The following is a 22,432-nucleotide window of genomic DNA, read 5'->3' on the forward strand; positions in this document are numbered from 1 at the left end:
TCTCTCTGCCTCGAATATTCTACCCCTCCAAGTCCCAGCTCAAATGCCAACTCTTTAATTCCCCCTCTTGTCATATCTCTTTGTTATGTGTCTTCACTGACTTATCCTATTTGAAATTATCTTGTTTATATAATTAGCTGAAAAATTATGTCTCTCCCAGGGGATTAGCTCTACAAGGCAAATGTCTTGAGTATCTTGGTTCCCAGCACAGGGGGAGGGTCTGGCACATAGTAGGCTCCCTTGAAATATTTGTTGACTTAGTTAATGAGTAGTTTTTGCCAGGAGGGATGTCAAACACAGCATCAAGGGTAAGATTTACAGTAGCTGTTTGAGCTTATGCATTTCTAATTGGCAAGCAAATGGTTGGCGTGTAAATGGATACTGCTATTGTGTTTGAGTGGTTGATTCTCTTTAGTGGGTTTAATCTGCTTCCAACTACTCTAAAGTGTTTGCAATTGCTGTGCTAATTACGAATCCTGATAAACTCTCCATTAAAGTCTATCTTCTAAGTACCTTCAACACAATAATACTGTTAGAAGGAATTATATATGGTTGGCAGTCAGAGAGCCATATTTATTTAGTAACGGTCTTAAACTCAACTTGCCTTTCCATTGATGTACCTGGATAAGTGAAACTAGACTACGTTTACCTGCTTGCTTATTTATGCAGGGGAGATCTTGGCAGAGGCTTGCCCTAGGGGAGAGAGATGTGGAGGCCAGAAAGAAACTCCATGTGCAGTCCTTCGGAGAAAACTCAATTCTTATGTGGCCTTGGTCCATCTCATGCTCGCCTGGCACGAACACAAGGCAAGCAGCCATTTGGATTCATAGGGCCCAACCCTTTGCTGGGGGCATTTGGGGGCAGACCAGGGTGTGTATGTGGTATTAATAATAATCTCTATGTTTTTATTTCCTCATTTGTAAAATTGATTTATAGCAACCACTTCATACCTTATTGTGAGGCTCAAATTAACAGAGTGTAAAGAACCAAGGAAGCTATAAATAGCTGTGAACACATGAAGACCTATTGTTGTAATTGGCAGCCACTGATTCCTATTTGGAGACGGTTCTGTCTGTGAAGCATGTCCCCGCTTATCTCTTGTTTATAGAAAAGCTTTAGTCTCCCCGGCCTCCACTGAGTACCAAAGGCTGGCTCAGGAATTACTGACTGGAAGAATATGAACATGTAGTAACAAAAGACAGTAATTGGGCCAAGAGAACAGGTAATAATTTAAACAACAGATCAACTATATAGTAGAATTACATAATCTTTATTTCCTCCCTGATGGACTTAGGTAACAGTGTCTGACTCATATTCCTGATTTGTCTTACAGATACTAAAACCCCCACTAGATGGAAGGAGATAACTTCATGATAACAATGAACACAGAGCCCCAAGATTGGTTGGAATTGGCAAGTTGATGATATTAACTCCTGATTAACCACCACCGACCGATCAGAAGAATGTCCACAAACTAATCAAACCTCACAAGCCTCTTCCTTAAGGATAAGGGATCTTTAAAAACATTTTCCCCAAATGAGATCTGAGGCCTTTAGAACATTAGCTCCCCTCATACACCTTGCTTGCCTTTCAATAAATGCTGCACTTTGTTTCACCACCACCTTGTCAGTAAACTGGCCTTACTGAGCTTAGGAAAATAGACCCAAGTTTGTTTTGGTAACATCAGGTTCCACTGAGACATGGGCCAGATCTTTAGTTCACCTAAACATTCATCAGCAGGATCACATGCCTGTGTTAAGCCAGGAGCTCAGAGTCTGGACAGGAAAGCAGGCTCAGGAATAGACAAATTATATCAGAAGGCAGTCTGTGCAAGCCCAGAAGGGGAATCATGATGCCTGGGATTCAGGAATCAAGGAGGGTTGGGAGAAAGGGGAGAAGGCTTCACTGAGGAGGTGATTTTGAACAAGAGTGTAACTTACCGCATGAAAAAAACAGTTCTTAAAGAAAGGAGCATGTGCAAAGACCAGAGTGTATCTGGCAGGAGGGTGTGGAATCCAGTGTAGGGGCACTGAGTGTAAATATGGGGTTACAGATGGTATAGGTTGTGGCCACATTAGGAGGCCGATTGCAGGATAAGCTAAGATGCTCAGGCAGCATCTGGGAGTGAGTCTGCCGAGAGGCGGTGCAGAGTGCTGGTTCAGAACTGGAGCCAGACTGTCTGCTTTTGAATCCCACCTTCCCAGTTGAGTAATCTCGGACAACTTTTCTGCAGCTTGGTCTCCTCATCTATGCAATGGGTGCTAAGAGCAATAACTACTCCCAGGGCTGTGAGGAGGAAAAGACAGCTTAAAACACATGAAGTGCTTAGAGTAGCGTAGCACATGTGAAGTACACAGAGTGGTGTTAGCTCACAACTGCTGTTTTTCTATGGAGTGGATCACAAGAAACTGTGGAAAATTCTGAAAGAGATAGGAATATCAGACCACCTGATCTGCCTCTTGAGAAATTTGTATGCAGGTCAGGAAGCAACAGTTAGAACTGGAAATGGAACAACAGACTGGTTCCAAATAGGAAAATGAGTACGTCAAGGCTGTATATTGTCACCCTGCTTATTTAACTTCTATGCAGAGTACATCATGAGAAACGCTGGACTGGAAGAAACACAAGCTGGAATCAAGATTGCCGGGAGAAATATGAATAACCTCAGATATGCAGATGACACCACCCTTATGGCAGAAAGTGAAGAGGAACTAAAAAGCCTCTTGATGAAAGTGAAAGAGGAGAGTGAAAAAGTTGGCTTAAAGCTCAACATTCAGAAAACGAAGATCATGGCATCGGGTCCCATCACTTCATGGGAAATAGATGGGGAAACAGTGGAAACAGTGTCAGACTTTATTTTTTGGGGGGGCTCCAAAATCACTGCAGATGGTGACTGCAGCCATGACATTAAAAGACACTTACTCCTTGGAAGGAAAGTTATGACCAACCTAGATAGCATATTCAAAAGCAGAGACATTACTTTGCCAACAAAGGTTCGTCTAATCAAGGCTATGGTTTTTCCAGTGGTCATGTATGGATGTGAGAGTTGGACTGTGAAGAAGGCTGAGAGCCAAAGAATTGATGCTTTTAAACTGTGGTGTTGGAGAAGACTCTTGAGAGTCCCTTGGACTGCAAGGAGATCCAACCAATCCATTCTGAAGGAGATCAGCCCTGGGATTTCTTTGGATGCTAAAGCTGAAACTCCAGTACTTTGGCCACCTCATGTGAAGAGTTGACTCATTGGAAAAGACTCTGATGCTGGGAGGGATTGGGGGCAGGAGGTGAAGGGGACGACAGAGGATGAGATGGCTGGATGGCATCACTGACTCGATGGACGTGAGTCTCAGTGAAGTCCGGGAGTTGGTGATGGACAGGGAGGCCTGGCATGCTGCGATTCATGGGGTCACAGAGAGTCGGACACAACTGAGTGACTGAACTGAACTTAACTGAGAAGCCTCGAACTAAGTCTCAGAAGTAACAACATAGATGTGGGAGGAAAACCATGAGGGCCACCTGTCGTAGAAGCCACGGCAAGGGGATGTTTCCAGAAAGAAGGGTCAACAGGATCAAGGGTGCTAAGATGCCAGGCAAGATGAAAGCCAAGGTGGCCATGCATTTAGCAGCGATGAGGTCACTGGTGACTTGAGCCATTGCAGTTTTTGGTGGCATGGTAGAGACTGAAGCCAGTTTGCAGTGTATTGAAAGCATAGGCAGGGAAGAAGTGGGGCGAGTGGGGCCAGCACTTCCAGTTGTTTGCCTGAGGATGGGCACAGGTGAGAGACAGCAGAGGTAGAGAGACAGTAAGGTTGGTCACCATGTGCTTTGCCAAATGCCCATTACATCCCACCATTGTCTCCTGTGTGGCTCACAACCTCTGGTCGGTTAGCTAGGAGAAAGATCAGAATCAATAACTCATAGATGAGGACACTTCTGGTAGACAGAGATCAAGAGGGGGCAGAGCTGGGACTTCCCTGGAGGTCCAGGGGTTAGGAATCTGTCTGCCAATGCAGGGGACATGGGTTCAATCCCTGGTATGGGAAGATCCTGCATGCCGCAGGGCAACTAAGCCCAAGGGCTGCAACTACGGAAGCCTGCGTGCCCTAGAGCCCATGCTCCACAACAAGAGGAGCCCCTGCAATGATAAGCCCATTTATCACACGGTAACTAGAGAGCAGCCCCTACTCAGAGCAATTAGAGAAAACGCCTGTGAGCAGCAATGAAGACCCAGCACAGCCTAGGGTAAAACGATCTCAATAAATAAATAAATAACATTAAAAAAATTTTTTTTAAAGAGTGACAGAGCTGGGACAAAGTCCAGGTTACCCATTTCCTCTCTTTTCATGATGTCATTGTGGGCAAGGGAGGGCTGGGCAAGAGGAGGCAGGATGCTCAGCACCATCTACCTGCTGTATCACATCCGGATCTAAAGGATCCATCTGTTGAAGGTGGATGGAGGCAGAAGAGATTGATGACAGAGTCCTTTAACCTAACACAGGCTGGTTAAACGTGTCGCATCCTACTGAATCACCTGTTTGGGGGTGGTGGGAGAAATCTCTGGTTGAGATCGGTTCCAGCTGGGAACAGTGGGGGCAGGATGGATCCCAGATCAGCAGAGGGAACAGTGTCTATTCTCCACACCTGCCCCTTCTCCACAATCAATTCTTGGGCCATTTTAGATAAATCTAGGTTTTCTTTGACTCTGCAGCTGGGGAGTTGGGGCTGAGTGGGGCCCTTTGGTGAAAGAGATGCCGTCTACTTACCATGACAGGTTTCTCTTTTTAACCAGCTGTTTGGGGACAAGAGCCAAGTCAGTTGGCTCTTCTGGTAGGGTGAAGATCTTATTTTCAGGACCTTATGACAGTGAATAATGAGGGCTAGATCATGCTTACATGCTTAATTGGGAACTGTTTTCCTTTAATATCTTACATCATACTATAGTTTTTTTCCTGTTGACGTGGGTCAGAGAAATTTGTTTATGGTGCAACCAATTGTGTTCTCCTCATTAGCATGAAGAATAAGTCCATGTTTTATTTCGTTTTCTTAATTTATTTTCAAAAGTGTCAACACTACTCAGAACAGTGTGACAAGTGTGGTAGGGAGTTATAAATCATTTAGTCAAGACTTTCCTTTACAATACAATTCTATATAGTTGTGCAGACATGCTAGTGATCTTTAATTTTTGACTCTGCTCTTTTCTTTTTATGTTCCTATTGACTTTATTCCAGGGAAGGCACATTAAACTCCTAGGGTCTATTAAATTATTTTTTTTCTGATAAATATTTTAGATGCTAACTTTGAGAGTAGTTTAAGCAGTAACATTTTCACTAAGACATCTCGGAAAATTTTACAAGCTTATTACAATATTCCAAGAGTGTTTTATAATGAAAGCTTTTTAAAAGGCTTTTGATTAGTCCATGACATGTTTTATTTATTTATGCAAGTTAGTACCATAACCAATGAAATTTATTGTTAAAGTGTAAAGTGTATAGCTTATTTTTTTTTACTAAGATTTTGACAATTGTATTTTTTTTTTTCATGAAATTGAATAGAGAGCCAAGGTCAATGAAAACATAGTTTAGTCAGAAAATAATGTATTATATTGTTAGCACCAGGCTTTGGTGATGTGGAAGACATAAAAGACAGTGTTTGAGGCTAATAAACCAAAAAGGAAGACAGTCTCCAAAAATGGAAATATTTTCTTTTCTTTTTTTTCTTTTATATAGTAGTAGTATTTGGGGGCTTCCTTTGTGGCTCAGTTGGTAAAGAATCCACCTGCAATGTGGGAGACCTGGGTTCGATCCCTGGGTTGGGAAGTTCCCCTGGGGAAGGGAAAGGCTACCCACTCCATTGTTCTGGCCTAGAGAATTCCATGGTCCATGGGGTCACAAACAGTCAGACAGAACTGAACGACTTTCACTTTCTTACTTAGTAGTAGTTAGACTAGTAAGTTGGAGAAGGCAATGGCACCCCACTTCAGTACTCTTGCCTGGAAAATCCCATGGGTGGAGGAGCCTGGCGGGCTGCCGTCTATGGGGTCGCACAGAGTCGGACACAACTGAAGCAACTTAGCAGCAGCAGCAGAAGCCTGATGAGTCACTTAGAACAACAATGATTGTGGGAAGAAAATGCATCCTTCTGATTCGCTTGGACAATGCCTTTAAGTCAAAGACTTTGGAACGAGGAAACCATAACAATGGGATTTTGGAAAATCATGTTCCAAACCAGGGCAGAGGAGACCCAAAGAGGGCAGTGGGAGGTTCCAGGGAACAAACCAATGGATGGCCATCCAATATGAGGCCAAAATATCGCAGGAGGGCTGAGAGGGGCAGGGCAGCCTTCAAGGCCTATAACTTGCGCAGTCTCTGCTGCTGCATACTTGAAATGTTTAGTTTTTAAACAAGGGATTCCCTCATTTTATTTTGCACTGGACCCTGCAGATTATGTGAACATCCTGGTCAGGGATGCAGGCTTGGTGGAACACATGGGCTACAGACTTTTTCTAGGGCTAGCAGTCAAGCCCTGACTTCAGATGCTCCCATGTGAACTTGGCTCTTGAAACTCACCCACCCCTGAAAAAGTTGAGCCAGCCAGCCAGAGTTAAGAGAGAGGACCTTGCCAATTTACAATCAGAGCATTGCAAAGAGCAGCTGTAAGATGTATTAGACAAACCAAGCAGGGAGGGAGGAAACACGGATTACTCTCAGAAACCATAGACAATGAATGGGGCTCTGTGCTGCAAGCTTTCTCTAGCATTTCCATGTTAAAAAGATCCTAGCACAGAGGCATTGGGAACCCAGTTTTAAGGATAATAGCCCAGAGGTTCAGGAAGATGATCAGAACCAACGGTTCTAGTGTTAACACAAGTTCGTGTGCCCGACGCATAGTGAGGCCAAATAAACTGAAACTTTGGAGTTTTGAGCAGAAAAAGGTTTATTGCAAGACCTTGCTAGGAGACAAGGTGGCTTGTACCCTCAAAAGCCAGGTAGGTGGTGGGAGGGAGGTTCAGAGGGAGGGGATGTATGTATACTTATGGCTGATTCATGTTGATGTTTGGCAGAATCTAACAGTGTTGTTAAGCGATTATCCTTCAATTAAAAATAAACACATTAAAAAAAAAAAAAAAAAAGCCTGGAGCTCCCCGAAAGGTTTTGGCAAAGCACTTTTAAAAGCAGATGAGGATACCTGTTTTAGAAAGTGTATTTTCTTCACTTAACAAAATGCCATCTACATTGCTTGTTAAATCACTGAACTCTCCTTAAGCTGTGGTCTTTCTGATTGTTCCTTTTAGTAGCTCAGCTTCTCAAGATACTCTGGAGTGTGAGGTAGAATTTCTGTGTCAGATTCAAAATGCTGTACACATTTTAAAGAAAAATCCTCTAATTTACTTATTCCACATTCCACCTTTTAAATGAATAAAGTGATTATTATGCCTAAGTGTGAATAATGTTTAAAAAAAATAAAAAGCAGGTGAGGTGGCGGAGGGGTGCAGCTTACAACTTGTGCACAGCTTGTGCACAATTCTCGGATTGGCTGATGATGAGGAAACAGGGCGGAGTCACGGGGTTAACTTTGTCAGTCCTTGGGCTGCAGTCCATGGGGTCGCTGAGGGCAAATAGGCTCCAGGAGGCCTGGGCCTATGTGCTCCTGGTCAGCACGTAATTAACATCTTTCATTAGGTGAAGTGGTGGGAGAGAGTTCACATCTGCAAAACAACTCAGGAAATCTGCATCAAATACTATTATCAAAGTACGTCAGAAAGGAGCTAAAGCAGAGGACAAGGGGGAAGGCCCCATAGGCTCCTGCTCAGTTACGCTAGTAAGTGGTGACCTGGATTAAAATGCAGGTGTCTGGACCCCAAGTCCAGTGCTTTCCCCACTACGCCAGAGGACAGAGGGGAAGGCCAGGGGACCCAGATGTCCAGACTCTTCAGGCCAGAACATCCCAGGCCCAGCTCCACCTCTGAGCTGAATACACTGTCTGTGACCAAATCAGTTCACTCCAGACACCAGGAGGCCAGACCAGGCAACAGGGGTGTCTCTTTGGGTGGCCAGCTCTCAGCTGAGCCTGGGAGCCAGGCCTCAAGGGTGCTGATGGAAAAGTGTCCCTGCCTGGGCTCCCCTGGGCTCCCAGGGCTGTGGTCCCAAGATGCAGTGGGAAAAGGGCAGTGGCCGAGGTGAGGCCCGGGCTGTCCAGCCACTGCCCCAGGGGAGAGGGCTCCTCAGGGGACTTTCCTAGCAGCCTGTGGACGGGAGGCCTTGGTGGTTTGGGGGGACATATTTTGGGGTCAGACTGTCGCCACTTCCTGCCCCTGCATCCTTGCTGTGTGGGGTGCAAAGGCTGGGGCTTTTTCCCACCAGTCCCCTGCAGAGGGGGCACCGTGCCCTGGCCTCCAGGTGTGCCACGGGAATCCTGCAGCACTTTCTGCTATCTTAGGGGTCCCTATTGAGTCCCGCTTCTCTCTCTGAGCACAGCCCAGCTCTGTAGTCCTGAGCATAAAGCCAGAAATCACAGAGGAAGAGCCCCGTCTGGGAGTTAAGGCGGGGCTGTCTTCAGGGGTCCTGGTGTGGCAGCTCCCTTGTCCTTGACTTCTGGCTCCTCATCTGTAATGTGAGATGAGATGTGTGTGTGCATGTGTGTGTGTGTGTGTGTGTTAGTAGCTTAGCCATGTCCGACTCTTTGGTACCCCAGGGACACGGCTCCTCTGTCCTTGGAATTCTCCAGGCAAGAATACTGGAGTGGGTTGCTATGCTCTCCTCCAGGGGATCTTCCCAACCCAGATATTGAACCCAAGGCTCCTGCATTGCAGGCAGATTCTTTTACCATCTGAGTTACCAAGGAACCCAGTGAGATGCGATGGTTCACCCCAGTTGTCCTGGTAGTCCTCCTGAGGGCCGGCTGATTCGGCTCACACTTGACCCCTGAATACTCACAGGAACTTTACAAAGCGCATATTTTGGGTTCAGGGCATGACAGCTTAACAACCACAAAACTGAGGTGACAAAACATTCAAAATCCAAGTCCAGGTCTTGCCTACCAGGCCTCTGAGCTTCTGGTTTTGTGGGAGCTTTCTAAATTTTAGATGGGCCTGGCTCCTAGGGTGAGTGGTGGGTGCTTGACTCCACAGACTGTAGCCCACCAGGCCCCTCTGTCCATGAGATTCTTCTGGCAAGAATACTGGAGCTGGGTACCATTTCCTCCTCCAGGGGATTTTTCCAACCCAGGAATCAAACCTGGGTCTCCTGCATTGGCAGGTGAATTCTTTACCACTGAGCCACAGGGGAAGCAGCTCCTAGGGTGGGTGGGATCCAAATCCTTAGAGGCTGCGATGAGCCCTGCTAAGCTCTGTTTCCCTTGATCGTCATCAGAAAGGGCAGGGGGACTGCCCCAGCAGTTCCCTCAGCAGTTATGGCCTGTTAAGGCCTGATCCAAAAGGCTACTGTTCCATGTCGGATGGAAGAGGGGGCTGTTTAGGATGTAGCTTGTGGCTGGGGCTCTGTTTGCACTTGGAGACCGAGAACGTCATTTAATGCCAAACCAGAGAGGGTCTCAGTAGCCATCCAGTGAGGCTAGCAGTAGGGCTGGATTATCTGGAGAGCCCTCTCTTGATACTCCAATGACCTTGAACTCAGAATACAATGGTCCACAGTGAGGTTCAAGCAAGTGTCTTTTGATAAAAGCTTCCTGAGTCATCCTAATATGAATCACATTTCCAGGGAAAGAGTCACTGATTTAGGCCAACCTCCCCAAGTGGCCCAGTGGTAAAGAGTCCACCTGCCAAGCAGAAGACATGGGTTCAATCCCTGAGTCGGGAAGATCCCCTGGAGAAAGGAATGGCAACCCACTCCAGTATTCTTGCCTGGGAAATCCCATGGACAGAGGAGCCTGGTGGCTACACTCTAATGAGTTGCAGAGAGTTGGACACGACTTAGTGACTAAACAACAACCCCACATTTAACTTATTTTTCAACAGTGTTTTCCCCTTTAATATAGTAAATAGGTTACTTCTCCAACGGAAAAAAAGTTATAAAATTGGTTTGATCAAGCATTATCTTATAAATTTTCTTACTAAGAATACAATTAATCTACAATTGTAAATAACTTATTTCAATTCACCATTATATCAAAATTAAAAAGACAAGACCAGTAGTTTTTTTTTCAAAATTATATATTTTTATTAAGGCATTTTTCCCTCTATGACTTTTCCCACATTCACTAATCTCAAATATATCTGTTAAAAATTTGTTTACGTAAAGAACTGAAATACATCATTTTGTGTATTGGTTAGTATTTCTATTGTGTCTTTTAAAAATCCTTTACATGCCCACATTATCCATGTTCGATTATAAATCTATTCTAATCAGACAGTGAGACTGTGCTTGTCTAAATCTCTTTGTAGCAGAATTGGTTAGTGATGCTAGTTATCAAAAAGTTATCTCTCTATATACAGAAAACCATATCATTTTTATCAGCTCAGTAGACCACAGAGCTTTCCACAAATAGCTCTGGGCCCCAAGGCCAGTCTGACTATTGGTTAATGCAAATAAGCATAGAAAGTGGAGAACATAGGCAAAACACTCTCTGACATAAATCACAGCAGGATCCTCTATGACCCACCCCCTAGAATATTGGAAATAAAAGCAAAACTAAACAAATGGGATCTAATTAAAATTAAAAGCTTCTGCACAACAGAAGAAACTATAAGCAAGGTGAAAAGACAGCCTTCAGAATGGGAGAAAATAATAGCAAATGAAGCAACTCACAAACAACTAATCTCAAAAATATACAAGTGACTCCTGCAGCTCAATTCCAGAAAAATAAACGACCCAATCAAAAAATGGGCCAAAGAACTAAAAAGACCAGTAGTCTTGAAAGAAGATAAAAATTAAGTAGAAACAGCATAGGAATGGAAAGAAAGATAAAGCTCACCAAAGATAAATAAAAATGACTGTTACCAAAGTCCAACAAGAGAGCCAGCATAGTGTGTTAAGAGTGTGGGCTCTAGTACCACACTCTTAACAAGGTATATATACAGTGTTATGTATATATAACATAGAATGTATAACATAGAATGTATAACAATGCCACATTTTAGGTGGGAGAACTAAGGCCCAGAATGGGGAAGTGACCTGCCCCAAATTTCACAGAAAACCAACGGCAGAGCCCAGAAACCCTGTCTCCTGATTTTTGACCCTTTTTCTGCAGAAGAACCACACCTCCTTACCTGTCACAATTCCTGGATTCTTTCTTTTTTTTAGATTTTTAAAAATAAATTTAATTAGAGGACAACAATATTGTCTTAGTTTCTGCTCTACATCACCATGAATCAGCCATAGGTACATACATATGTCCCCTCCCTCTTGCACCTCCCTCTCAGCTCCCATCTCATCCCACCCCTTTGGCGGCAGTTTAGTCAATAAATCGTGTCCGACTCTTGCAACCCCATGGACTGTAGCCTGCCAGATTCCTCTGTCCATGTGATTCTCCAGGCAAGAATACTGGAGTGGGTTGCCATTTCCTTCTCCAGGGGATCTTCCCGACCCAGGGATCGGACCCAGTTCTCCTGTATTGCAGGCGGATTCTTTGCCAACTGAGCCACGAGGGAAGCCCCTCCCACCCCTTCAGTTGTCACGTAGCACTGGGTTTGAGCTCCGTGATAAATATAGCAGATTCCCATGGCTATCTATGGAGAAGGCAATGGCACCCCACTCCAGTACTCTTGCCTGGAAAATGCCATGGACAGAGGAGCCTGGTAGGCTGCAGTCTGTGGGGTCGTGAAGAGTCGGATACGACTGAGCGACTTCACTTTCACTTTTCACTTTCATGCATTGGAGAAGGAAATGGCAACCCACTCCAGTGTTCTTGCCTGGAGAATCTGAGGGACAGGGGAGCCTGGTGGGCTGCCGTCCATTGGGTCGCACAGAGTCGGACACGACTGAAGCGACTTAGCAGCAGCAGCAGCATGGCTATCTATACATATGGTAGTGTATATGTTTCGATGTTACTCTTTCAATTCGTCCCTCCCTTCTCCTTGGCTCTTTCAAACCCCCTGGTCCTACCACCTTCTTCCATTCATTGAGTCCTGCAGGCTCCGGCACAGGCCTTCTGTGCAAACCACAAACCTGGCCTCATCCCAGGCCTGAGCAAAAGATGACTTAAGGCTTCCTTAAATCATGACTTAAGTCATGACTTCCTCCACTGACAACAGGCCCAGGTCCCAAGGCTCGAGCCCAGGAAACAGGGGCTTGTGAATATGGCCCAGGTCCTCCAGGCTCCATTTCCAGACTCTCCCTGCAGGCCCATTTCCTTCCCCACTGCCAGATGCATCCGCTCCACGTCATCCGTTAGCAAGTCATCCAACAATTATTCAATTTTCCTTAAGGGATACGCCACGTTTAATTCTCAAACAAGCCTGTGAGCAAATGGCATTATTTCGAGATGAGGCTGAGAGGTTAAGAAAGGAAAAGAAGTCACACAGATGGTGTACAGAGGAGCTGGGGCTGGGGCCAGGCAGAGCCCACTCTCGTAACCACACACAGCATGCTATCCAACCCCCACCCCCCACCCCCACTCTGGTAAATTCCACCTTCATCCTTCCAGGCCCAGTCGAGATGCCACATTGCACCCCAGTGAGCGCCTCCTTCCCCCATCCTGGACACATGCAGAGCCTGGTCTGCATATTACAGCAGCCCTGACCATTGGTACCCACTTGTTGGTTGGCATATCTGTTTCCCTTTCGAGACCCTGGCTATGTGGTCAACTCTCCTTTCTCGCCTGACTGCCTGAGTACCAAGCAGGCCCTCAGAAGATGTTTGCTGAGTGACTGAGTGAGTAAGTGAATAGATGAATGAATCAGCACATCAGAAACTGGGATCTGTCACCAGCATCCCACGTGTGGAATGGTGCCCATCAACACACTCGGGAAGTGGTCCGATTGCGTGTGCTACGGGGTCCAGAGAGTACAAACCAGCAAAGGGTTTGGGCCAGAGCTGTTCACCCTAATATTGCCACTTGCTCCCCGTAGGACTCCCTTCACCTTCAGGGCATCAGCTACTCGTCTGCGGCAGGGGGATGACAAGAGTCACTGTGAGTCCACCCTGGACGGGGTGCTGGGGCATGAAATGGGAACCATGACAGAGGCACTCCTGCCCTTCAGGAGCTTCCAGACAAGAGAGGGGTGTGGACCACCAGGCAATTCCTAGAGTGCAAGGTGGCTGCTGTGGGAAGTGAGCCTGCTTCATGCTGTCACTCGGTGGTGGGGTGGGGTCGGGGGCAGCCTGCACAGGGTCTGCCAGATAAAACTGGAACAAGCATCTCAGGCAGACGGGGCAGTGAGTTCCCAGCGTAAGTGGGGCTAGAGCTCTGGGGACCACATCGTCCAGGACTGTGTAAGCTGAGCCAAGACATTTGGACCTCACTTCTGAACAATGGGTTGGGTGGCTGTCACTCAGGAGCTCCATGGCTGTGGACACAAATTGAAAAGCTGGTACATGGATGGACCTGGAGACTGTCATCCTGAGTGAAGTAAGTCAGACAGAGAAAGAAAAATATCATATGACATCCCTTATGTGAGGAATCTGGAAAGAAATGATACAAATGAATTTATCTACAAAACAGAAACAGGCTCATAGGCACAAAGAATAAACTTATGGCTGCCAGCAGGAAAGGATGGGGAGAAGAGATACTAGGCAATTTGGGATGGACTATACACACAGCTATATTTTAAATGGATAACCATCAAGGATCTACTGCCTAGCACAGGGAACTCTGCTCAATGTTACGTGGCAACCGGGATAGGAGGGGAGGCTGGGGCAGAATGGATACATACATATATGTACAGTTGCTATCCAACGGGACAGGTCCCTTTGCTGTCTACCTGAAACTATCACAGCATTGTTAATTGGCTACTCCAATATAGAATAAAAAGTTAAAAAAAAAAAAAAAAACAAACCTAGTGACCATCTCTGCTGTGTCATTCTTTGGGCATCCCCGGGTCGCGGCTGCTACAAGAGACGCTTGATGCCTCGTTCGCTTTGTCCCTGAGAGCTGGTTCACACAGGCCTCCTTAAAAGCACAAAGGGGCTGAATGTTAGAGGGACGCTGGGGGACAAGGGAACCCAGGCAGAGGGTAAGAGATGCTGGAAAGCACAAGAAAGCGTTTTCAGTTCAAGGGTTTTAAGTGCTGGGGGCACTGTGGCTGGGCTTGTGCTTACGGGAAGCAGCTGGGTGCAGACATGGGATACTGCTCCTGGAGAGGACACTGAATTCCTGGGCACCCAGTAACCCAGGATTAGAAAGAAACCAGGATGGGGGTCTGGATAGGGAAGTGGTGCCACTGCCTGGGTCCTATAATGACGCCCCAGATGGTCCAGGACTGAGGGACAGAGAGGGAGGGGGTGTGGTTTTATTGAGCCTCTACAATGTGTCAGGCCCCGGGGTAAGCCCTTCCCTGTACTCTGCAGCTTGCAGGACACGAGGTCTATTCTCAACCACTGACCACAGCTCCCAGGATGTGCCTCCTGCAGTGAGCTATAAGCCCCAGGGGGCAGGCCTGGTATCCGTCTTGTGCCTGCTGTGTCCCCAAGACCTGACATATTTTAGGTACTCTACGGTGATTTTTTTTTTTAATTTTAAACTTTTAATTTTGTACTGGAACATAGCCAGTTAACAATGTTGTGATAATTTCAGGTGGACAGCAAAGGGGCTTGTCCCTACATGTACATGTATCCATTCTCCCCCAAACTCCCCTCCCATCCAGGCTGCCACATAACATTGAGCAGAATTTCACATGCTCCCCAGTAGGTCCTTGTTGATTGTCCATTTTAAATAGATCAATGTGTACAGGACCACCCCAAACTCCATAACTATCCCTTCTCCCCGCCCTTCACCCCAGGCAATCCTAAGTTCATCCTCCAAGCCTCCGCAGTGATTTTGGATGATCCAACTTTCTTTTCCTCTCTCCTCCTTCCTGCCCTTCTTAGTTTTCTCTCTCGCTTCCTTTCTTCCTCCTGTGTTCCAAGACAAGTTGAGCCATCTCATTGAATCCTTTAAAGAGCCCGAAGTTAGGTTATGGTTGGGGAGTTTATTTTGAAAACAACAAAGAGTTTTACCAGACCCGTTAGGCAGTAGATTTGAAGAAGGAAGGAATTAAGACTCGGAAGTGTTAAGTTACTTACCCAAAGTCACACAGCTAAAAAGGAGTGGGGCTGAAATCTGACCCAGTTGCTTCTGAGGCCAAACACACTTCCTCCCTGAATGAGAGAACTCAGAAAATTTGGCCCCAGACATGGACAATGGGAGGCCAGGATTCCCACAGGTGTGTGATGTCAGGCAAACGACACCTCCCACCATTGGTTTCTACCAGGTCTGAAGAATCAGGCTGAAAAGTAACTAGAGAGGTGGGATGCAGGGCCAGGCTCCAGTGCCCCCAGGCCAGCAGGGTTTAGGCAAGAACCTGGGGAGGAGGGAGGAGGTGATCTTAAGATGAACTCACACCATTTGAGCTCTGTCTGACCTCTACCCATCCTCAGTAAATTGGTCCCCACTTCACCAAAGATGACTAATAAGAAAACCTTTCTACAGGCACACTGTTAGTTTTTAAACTTCTAACTAAGAAAAGGGTCGTTCTCATGAGAAACTGATTCAATGCTGATGCTGCAGACCATTTCTTATCTCTCCATCATCTATGCAGTTCTGACCCATCTCATTCAAGGCCGTGAATTTTTTATTGAGTTATTACTTGGCCTGTACTTTGTGTCAGGCCTGGGCAAGAAGAGATGGCATTGGGGTTGGGGAGGTATCGTGTGGGATGCTAGATTTCCGTGTGGTAGGCACCTCAGGCGGTACCTTTTACTGCTGCGGGAGCTGGGAAACGGGGAGGCGTGACTAAGTCTTTCTGTCTTCTCTTTTCCTGTCCTGGGTTTGCGGTGGCCACAATGAGGGGGAGGAGGGGAAGTGAACTGCTGGAGGGGCAGCCCCGTCCTTGTCTCGAGTGGGCTGGGCAGCAAACCCAGAAGGAGGGGAGAATGAAAAATTTCCTGGGTGGCCACCTGGCTCCTCACTGTGTCCCAAGTGAGTCTAAAGGATCTGCGGTTACCTTTGGCCAACTGACGACGTCCCTTTATCTCCTTCCTCTTTGAGACCCACTAAAGTGACAGTCAAGAAATAAAAAAGGATCAGTCTGTGAGGGCACAGGGAATAGGAGAGCGACTACAGTGTCTTCGAGATTTCAGCTGCTTTAAGTACTTTTTGGGTAGCAAGCAGCAGCTGGTCAATGAAAGAACTGATGGAGCAAGGCAACCATTAGCTCTGGTCCTTCATGAAAGTGTGTTCTCAGAGGTGGCTGCATGTGGTGGTCAGACGGCCAGATGCTTCGGGGTCCACCATTCCATCTGTGCAGTGAGGTCTCAGTATAACCTTGGCAAAGTCAGTTTCTTCCTTCTGAGACTCATTTTTTCCCATCAGTAATAGGAAGAGACCTTACTGAATTCTTATCTGCTGGTGCCTGAACTACCTTGAGTTTCCCATTCCCGCCCCCCAACATGTACAGGCACATTTGTTTTGATGCCGCTTCTGAAATGGAGTGAAGGTATTTTTGCATTTTTTTTCCTCTCCCAGGACACTTTTCAAGCCACCTGCTGCAGGTGGTCTTCAAGGGGAATTTCATCTCTGACACGCCAGGACTCCCACCCAGGTGTTAGGATGAAGAATACATGGAATGGAGGGGTTGTGAGGATGTAAGACCTTCATGTGGAAGAGCCAGGCACAGAGGGGCTTCAAAGGCAGCCAAATGACTCTTGGCTGGGGATGGCAGAAGGGGCTTTAAAGAGATGCTGGTGTTTGCAATGGGTAGAAAATTCACAGAGGGAGACAACGAGGAGGGCCCTGTGGGTGGAGCTTACAGTGGCAGCAACTCCTGGAGATAAGAAAGCATGTGACATCTGCAGAGAGTTGCAAATATTGTCACTACAGGAATCCATGGAGACATCCCCTGAGTTACAAATGGCCAGGTCAGCAGTTTGCACTTCAGCCTACTGACCATGGGAAACTGTCAAGTTGGCATCGTGATTTTTTGAATAATTAATTAGTTCATTAACTTGACTGTAATGGGGCTTAGTTGCAACACCAGGATCTTCGTTGTGGCCTATGGACTCTCTAGTTAGTTGCAGTGCATGGGCTCAGTTGCTCCACAGCATGTGGGATCTTAGTTTTCTGATCAAGGATTGAACCCTGATCTTCTTAACCACTGGACCACCAGGGAAGTCCCAGCCTTGTGACTTTTAAAAAATTTATTTATTTTTAATTGAAAGATAATTGCTTTACGGTATTGTATTGGTTTCTACCAAACATCGACATGAATCGGCCATAGGTTTACCCATGTCCCCTCCCACTTGAACCTCCCCCCGACCTCCCTCCCCATCCCACCCCTCCAGGTTGTTACAGAGCCCTGGTTTGAGTTCCCTGAGTCACACAGCAAATTCCCATTGGCTATCTATTTTACATATGGTAATGTATGTTTCATGTTACTCTCTGTACATTCCCCCCTCTCCTTCCTCCCCCCACCCCCACCCCCGTGTCCATAAGTCTATTCTCTGTGTCTGTGTTTACATTGCTGCTCTGCAAGTAGGCTTATCAGTACCATCTTTCTAGATTCCATATATATACGTCAGTATACGATATTTGCTTTTCTCTTTCTGACTTACTTCACTCCGTATAATAGGCTCTAGGTTCATCCGCCTCGTTAGGACTGACTCAAATGTGTTCCTTCTTATCAACCTTGTGATTTTAATACACAGATATGGGCCAGCTACCTTTCTTGAGCACCTAGTATGTGCTACTTATTCCATGCATCTGCACCGCACACCAAGTCTTCAAGACCTGGCCACTCGGTCGCTGGGCAGTCACATATCTCTCTGGCCATTTCCTCACTGTCCTTCATGCCTAGCTGTGTTTACACAAGCTCCTTCCTCTATGGACAGGCCCCTTTCCGCTTAACAGCCTTCCTGCTGGAGACTTTGCTTGAAGAACATTCCTCTGGGAGGCCTCTCTGCTGTGGGCAGTTCCCAGGCCTCCCCTGCGCCCTCCACATGGCACATGCCCTACTGTTCTTGCACCAACTGGCTTTTCCTTACTTATCTGTGAGTCAAAGGGCAATGACTTTCATTTTCTTGTTAGCTGTCTTCCCTGAGGCTACCCAAGGACCGAGAACAGGGCAGGCTGTTGAAAATATTGTGATTGGGAAAATAGAATTTGCAGCTATCTGGGCCAGGCCCTTGACATAAAACATAGCAGATCTTATTTTTTAAATTTACTTATTTTTTAAAATTACTTATTAGTACTTATTTGGCTTTTTTGGGTCTTAGTTGCAGCACAGGGGATTTTTAATCTTCATTGAGGCGTGTAAATTCTTAGCTGTGGCATGCGGGGTCAGATTCCCTGATCAGGGATCAAACCCGTGCCCCTGGAACTGGGAGCACAGAGTGTTAGCCACTGGACCACCAGGGAAGTCCTAGCAGATCTTACTTAATGCTCCTGCACACCCGTGAGACTTGAGTTGCTCTTCCCATTTTGCATGAGAGATGTGACTTAGGTGAGTTTATGCATCCGCTGATTTGCAGATGTGGTATTTAAACCCAAGTGTGTCTCCTCTGTGCTGCTGCAGAGCTCTTCTGCTCCGTCATGTTCCTGGGACAGTGACTCCATTGATGGATGAAAAGACATGAGGTCAGAGGAGACAGAGGCCACTTCCTCTCATTCAATGTTCTCTAGGCCCTACTCAGCTGGGACAGCTTCTACTCAGCCTCTCAAGATCCTTATCTGCACCTGTGCCTGGGGAATTTTTCCTATACCTCTCACACCTCCCAGGAGAGTTGGAGAAAGGCGTTTTCCACGTGGTCACTGGACGTGAGTAACTGTGGCTTCCCCACCTCTGCACCGGGGGTTGGAAAACCCCACCCAGGTCTTCTGATAAAAGCCCTGGGCCCTGAAGGATAGACCAGAGGAGAACTCTTTGCTTCACCAGACTCACTGAGACCCTTGCTGTGAGGTCTGAGCCGGACAACCCGAGATGAAACTCATCATCGCCGCACTGGTGTGCCTGCTGCTGGCCGGGATGTGGTTACAGGATGTGGACGCCAAGAGCAGTGAGTTTGACTGGAGTCACTTAGGGGAGGGCGGAGACTCAGGCGGGCACTCTGGGGTTGCAGGGTGGGGGAACAGGTTCACCTTGAGCTCCCTGCCTCCATCTCCACTCCTTCGGGAAGAATTCTCCCCGAAGAGGAGGAAGGGAGGTCTTGGATGGGGGCAGGGGGCCAGCAAAAGAAACGTGAATCTGGAGTCCACACTGACCACTGAGCAGCTCGCTTCAGTCAAAGGAGGTCTGCTTCGTCTAGACCCTGCAGCCTGATGGATGGAAGTGGTGAGGTCATTTAGGCCAGCTGGAGGCCTGAGGTCCAGAGGAGGGACTGATAGGGGTCTTGCCTCCACCAGGCAGAATCTGAGGTCAGGACAGATTGGCTAACCTTGGGCAAGTCACTTGACCTCCCAAACTCTGGTTTTGCCATCAGTAAATTGGGATTTGATTATGCCTACCCTCTAAAGCTGGTGAGAGAATACTGACCTAACGACAGACATATGACATAGGCTTTGCAAGCAGTCAAACTAGGAGGTCCGAAATGCAAGTCCTTTGAGGGGGTTGCAAACCGGCAGAGTGGAACTTGGGGGTCAGAGCTGTGAGCAGGGTAGAGGACCTTCTGGAGTGGCTGGGGGTGGGGGAAAGCTTGGCGGTTCCCAGAAGCTCTTTCCTGATCACTTCTTCAAGTTTAAGCTCCTAGCACAGTCTCTAATCCTGCCCCAAATAGCAGACTGCTGTTGAATCAGACTCACCAGGGCCCCAGGGCCCTTGAACCCAAATGTGGGGGCAGAACCATGCTCTAGCGGGGGGATGTCATAGCTAGAAGAGCCTTTAGAAATCAGTTTTAAAAGTCTTGTTTTACAGCTGGGAGGTCTGGAGTTCAGAGGAAAGGCTCATCTTGATCAAAGCCACACAGCTGTTTTGTCGGAGCCTGGGATCTGAACCCCAGTGTCCTGATTCTGCCTGAATACAGAACGAGGTGGCTGATAAGACACTAGGGTCCTTTGGATGTGGCCCCAAAGCCTGAGCCTGTCCTGGAAGCGTTTTTTTCCCCCTCCATCCTGGGTGAGAGGAACTCAGAATGGGTTGAGAAATAAATGCAAGCCATTCTTGTGCTTCTCTTCTAGTGCATGTGCCATCCTCCAATTGCTGTTTCAGAACGGTGAAGGGAAAAATTTCTCCCAAGAAAATCCAGTGTTACAAGAACATCAGCTCCACCTGCTCCTACAACGACCGTCTGATGTAAGAAATGTATCCTCTTCCGTCCCTAACTTGCTTCTCCAGAGAACAGAAACTGGCCCACCTGGGATTAGAGCAGCAGACGCTAGATGGCGATGTTCCACTAGATTAAGGTTTTTTTTTTAACCACGCCATCGAGCCTGCCAAAACCTTGGGTGCAGAGCCAAGAGTGGACTCTAGGGGGAGCACCTGTGCTCCCGCAGTGACATGGGTTTCTTAAAGCTCCAAGGCGCCAAGTATTGTATCTTAATATTTTATGCCCAGAGCTTAAAAGCTCCAGGCACCACTGTGTGATGGTACGAGTGAGGGAGGTCTCAATTAGTTCCTGTCTCTAGATTTGCCATCCTATAACCTTGGGTGACTCCGGGCAGGTAACTTTTCTGAACCTGATTATCTGAGTAGCTCTCGGCACTCCTGAGCTGTGAAGTGGCATAACCACGATAGCTGCATCACAGGGTCCTTACCAAGCTCCAAGGAGGTATCTTACGCTTGACACGCAGTGTCTGTGAGACATGAGACAATTTCAAGTGTATTATCTAAGTCAGCTAACTCTCCTGGGGCACGCATTTTCATCATCATGAAAACTGAGGTTCAGGGAATTAAAGAAATTTGTCTAAGGTCGTGCAGATAATTAAAGGCAGAACTGATCTATGGTTTTTGGACAACAGCCAAGTTTGGGAGGTGGACAGATCAGAGAAGAAACACATGCGCACATACACATCCCCCCAAAGCAATGATTGCTGCTAAGTCGCTTCAGTCGTGTCCAACTCTGTGCGACCCCATAGACAGCAGCCCACCAGGCTCCCCCGTCCCTGGGATTCTCCAGGCAAGAACACTGGAGTGGGTTGCCATTTCCTTCTCCAATGCATGAAAGTGAAAAGTGAAAGTGGAGTCGCTTAGTCGTGTCCGACTCCTAGCGACCCCATGGACTGCAGCCTACCAGACTCCTCCGTCCATGGGATTTTCCAGGCAAGAGTACTGGAGTGGGGTGCCATTGCCTTCTCCGAAGCAATGATTAGGGGGTTGCAAATGGATACAGACACATGAAAAGATGGAGCAGGTGAACTCTCAGAGATATTCCAGGAGAGGATTTGTTCCCATGCTAAGAAGTTGCCTACAGCCTTTGCTGTTCCCTGATACACTGAATCCACCAAAAGGGTCCAGGAAATGCGATTTAAAGAACTACCACCCCACCCCACCCCCGCTGAAGCTTGGGTGTTCCTCCCAGTGTCCACATCATAGATCTTATGGAACACTTCATTCTACAGGAGAACAGCTCAGGGGTGCCCAGGAGCGATGTGGGGGTCATGGGGTGGGGCGTGATGTGTGTGTGGCACCCAGGGCTGACTCAGGTGACTCAGTCCCTCTTCTATTCTCTGCCCACAGATTCAAGCTGACTGGAGGCCTACAGTCTTGTGTCTTGCAAAAAGATTTATGGGTTCAGGCTTATTTAAAGAGGATAAACCTCTGCCAGTGAAAGGAAATGTGAGCTGATCCCTTCTCATCCTGGACTCAGGACACCACGTGGCTTCACTTGTCTAACTTCACACCAGTCCTTCTTCCCCCATCTTCACCCGGTCACGCCAAAGGGTCTGCTGGGTTCTAATAAGCTATGTTGTTGCACTTTATATATTTAAATTCTAGAATCTTTAAGTTCTGTCCCCCACCCCCTCTGTGCCTCTTAGACCCCACAGGGATTTCAAGGTGCAAAGTTGATTGACATTGAGGGGCTGGGCCCAGGGGGTGGAGAGGAGGGAAGCAGGTTGGAATTGGTGCCCTGGGAACTGACTTCTTTTATTATTATTTAATTTTTGTTGGAGTATAGATGCTTTACAATGTTGTAGTAGTTTCTACTGTACAGCAAGGTGAATTCTTGACTCTGTGGAACTGACTTCTTGTCAATAGAAGCCAATAAATGACTCAACACAACTCTGCTGACTGCCTTTGTCCTGGGGGAATAAACGTTGATTTGGGTTGTGATGTAGATGCTCTGCGGGGCTGGGTCCCCATTTGCATGCTCTCCGCCCCTGCCCTGCCCTGCCCAGAGGGTTTGGAGGCTATTGT

The 22,432-nt window shown here is 47.1% G+C and overlaps 1 protein-coding gene across 1 annotated transcript; it reads left to right on the forward strand.

Annotated features, from left to right (window-relative positions):
- Positions 1-17,692: 17,692 nt before the first annotated feature.
- Positions 17,693-22,297, forward strand: CCL1 (C-C motif chemokine ligand 1). Its single transcript, XM_027519059.1, has 3 exons — positions 17,693-19,139; positions 20,257-20,371; positions 21,755-22,297. The coding sequence occupies exons 1-3, from the start codon at positions 19,064-19,066 to the stop codon at positions 21,843-21,845; spliced, it is 282 nt and encodes a 93-aa protein (XP_027374860.1). The 5' UTR covers positions 17,693-19,063; the 3' UTR covers positions 21,846-22,297.
- The last annotated feature ends 135 nt before the right edge of the window (positions 22,298-22,432 follow it).

This window comes from Bos indicus x Bos taurus, chromosome 19, assembly GCF_003369695.1.
Source record: "Bos indicus x Bos taurus breed Angus x Brahman F1 hybrid chromosome 19, Bos_hybrid_MaternalHap_v2.0, whole genome shotgun sequence".
NCBI lineage: Eukaryota > Metazoa > Chordata > Mammalia > Artiodactyla > Bovidae > Bos > Bos indicus x Bos taurus.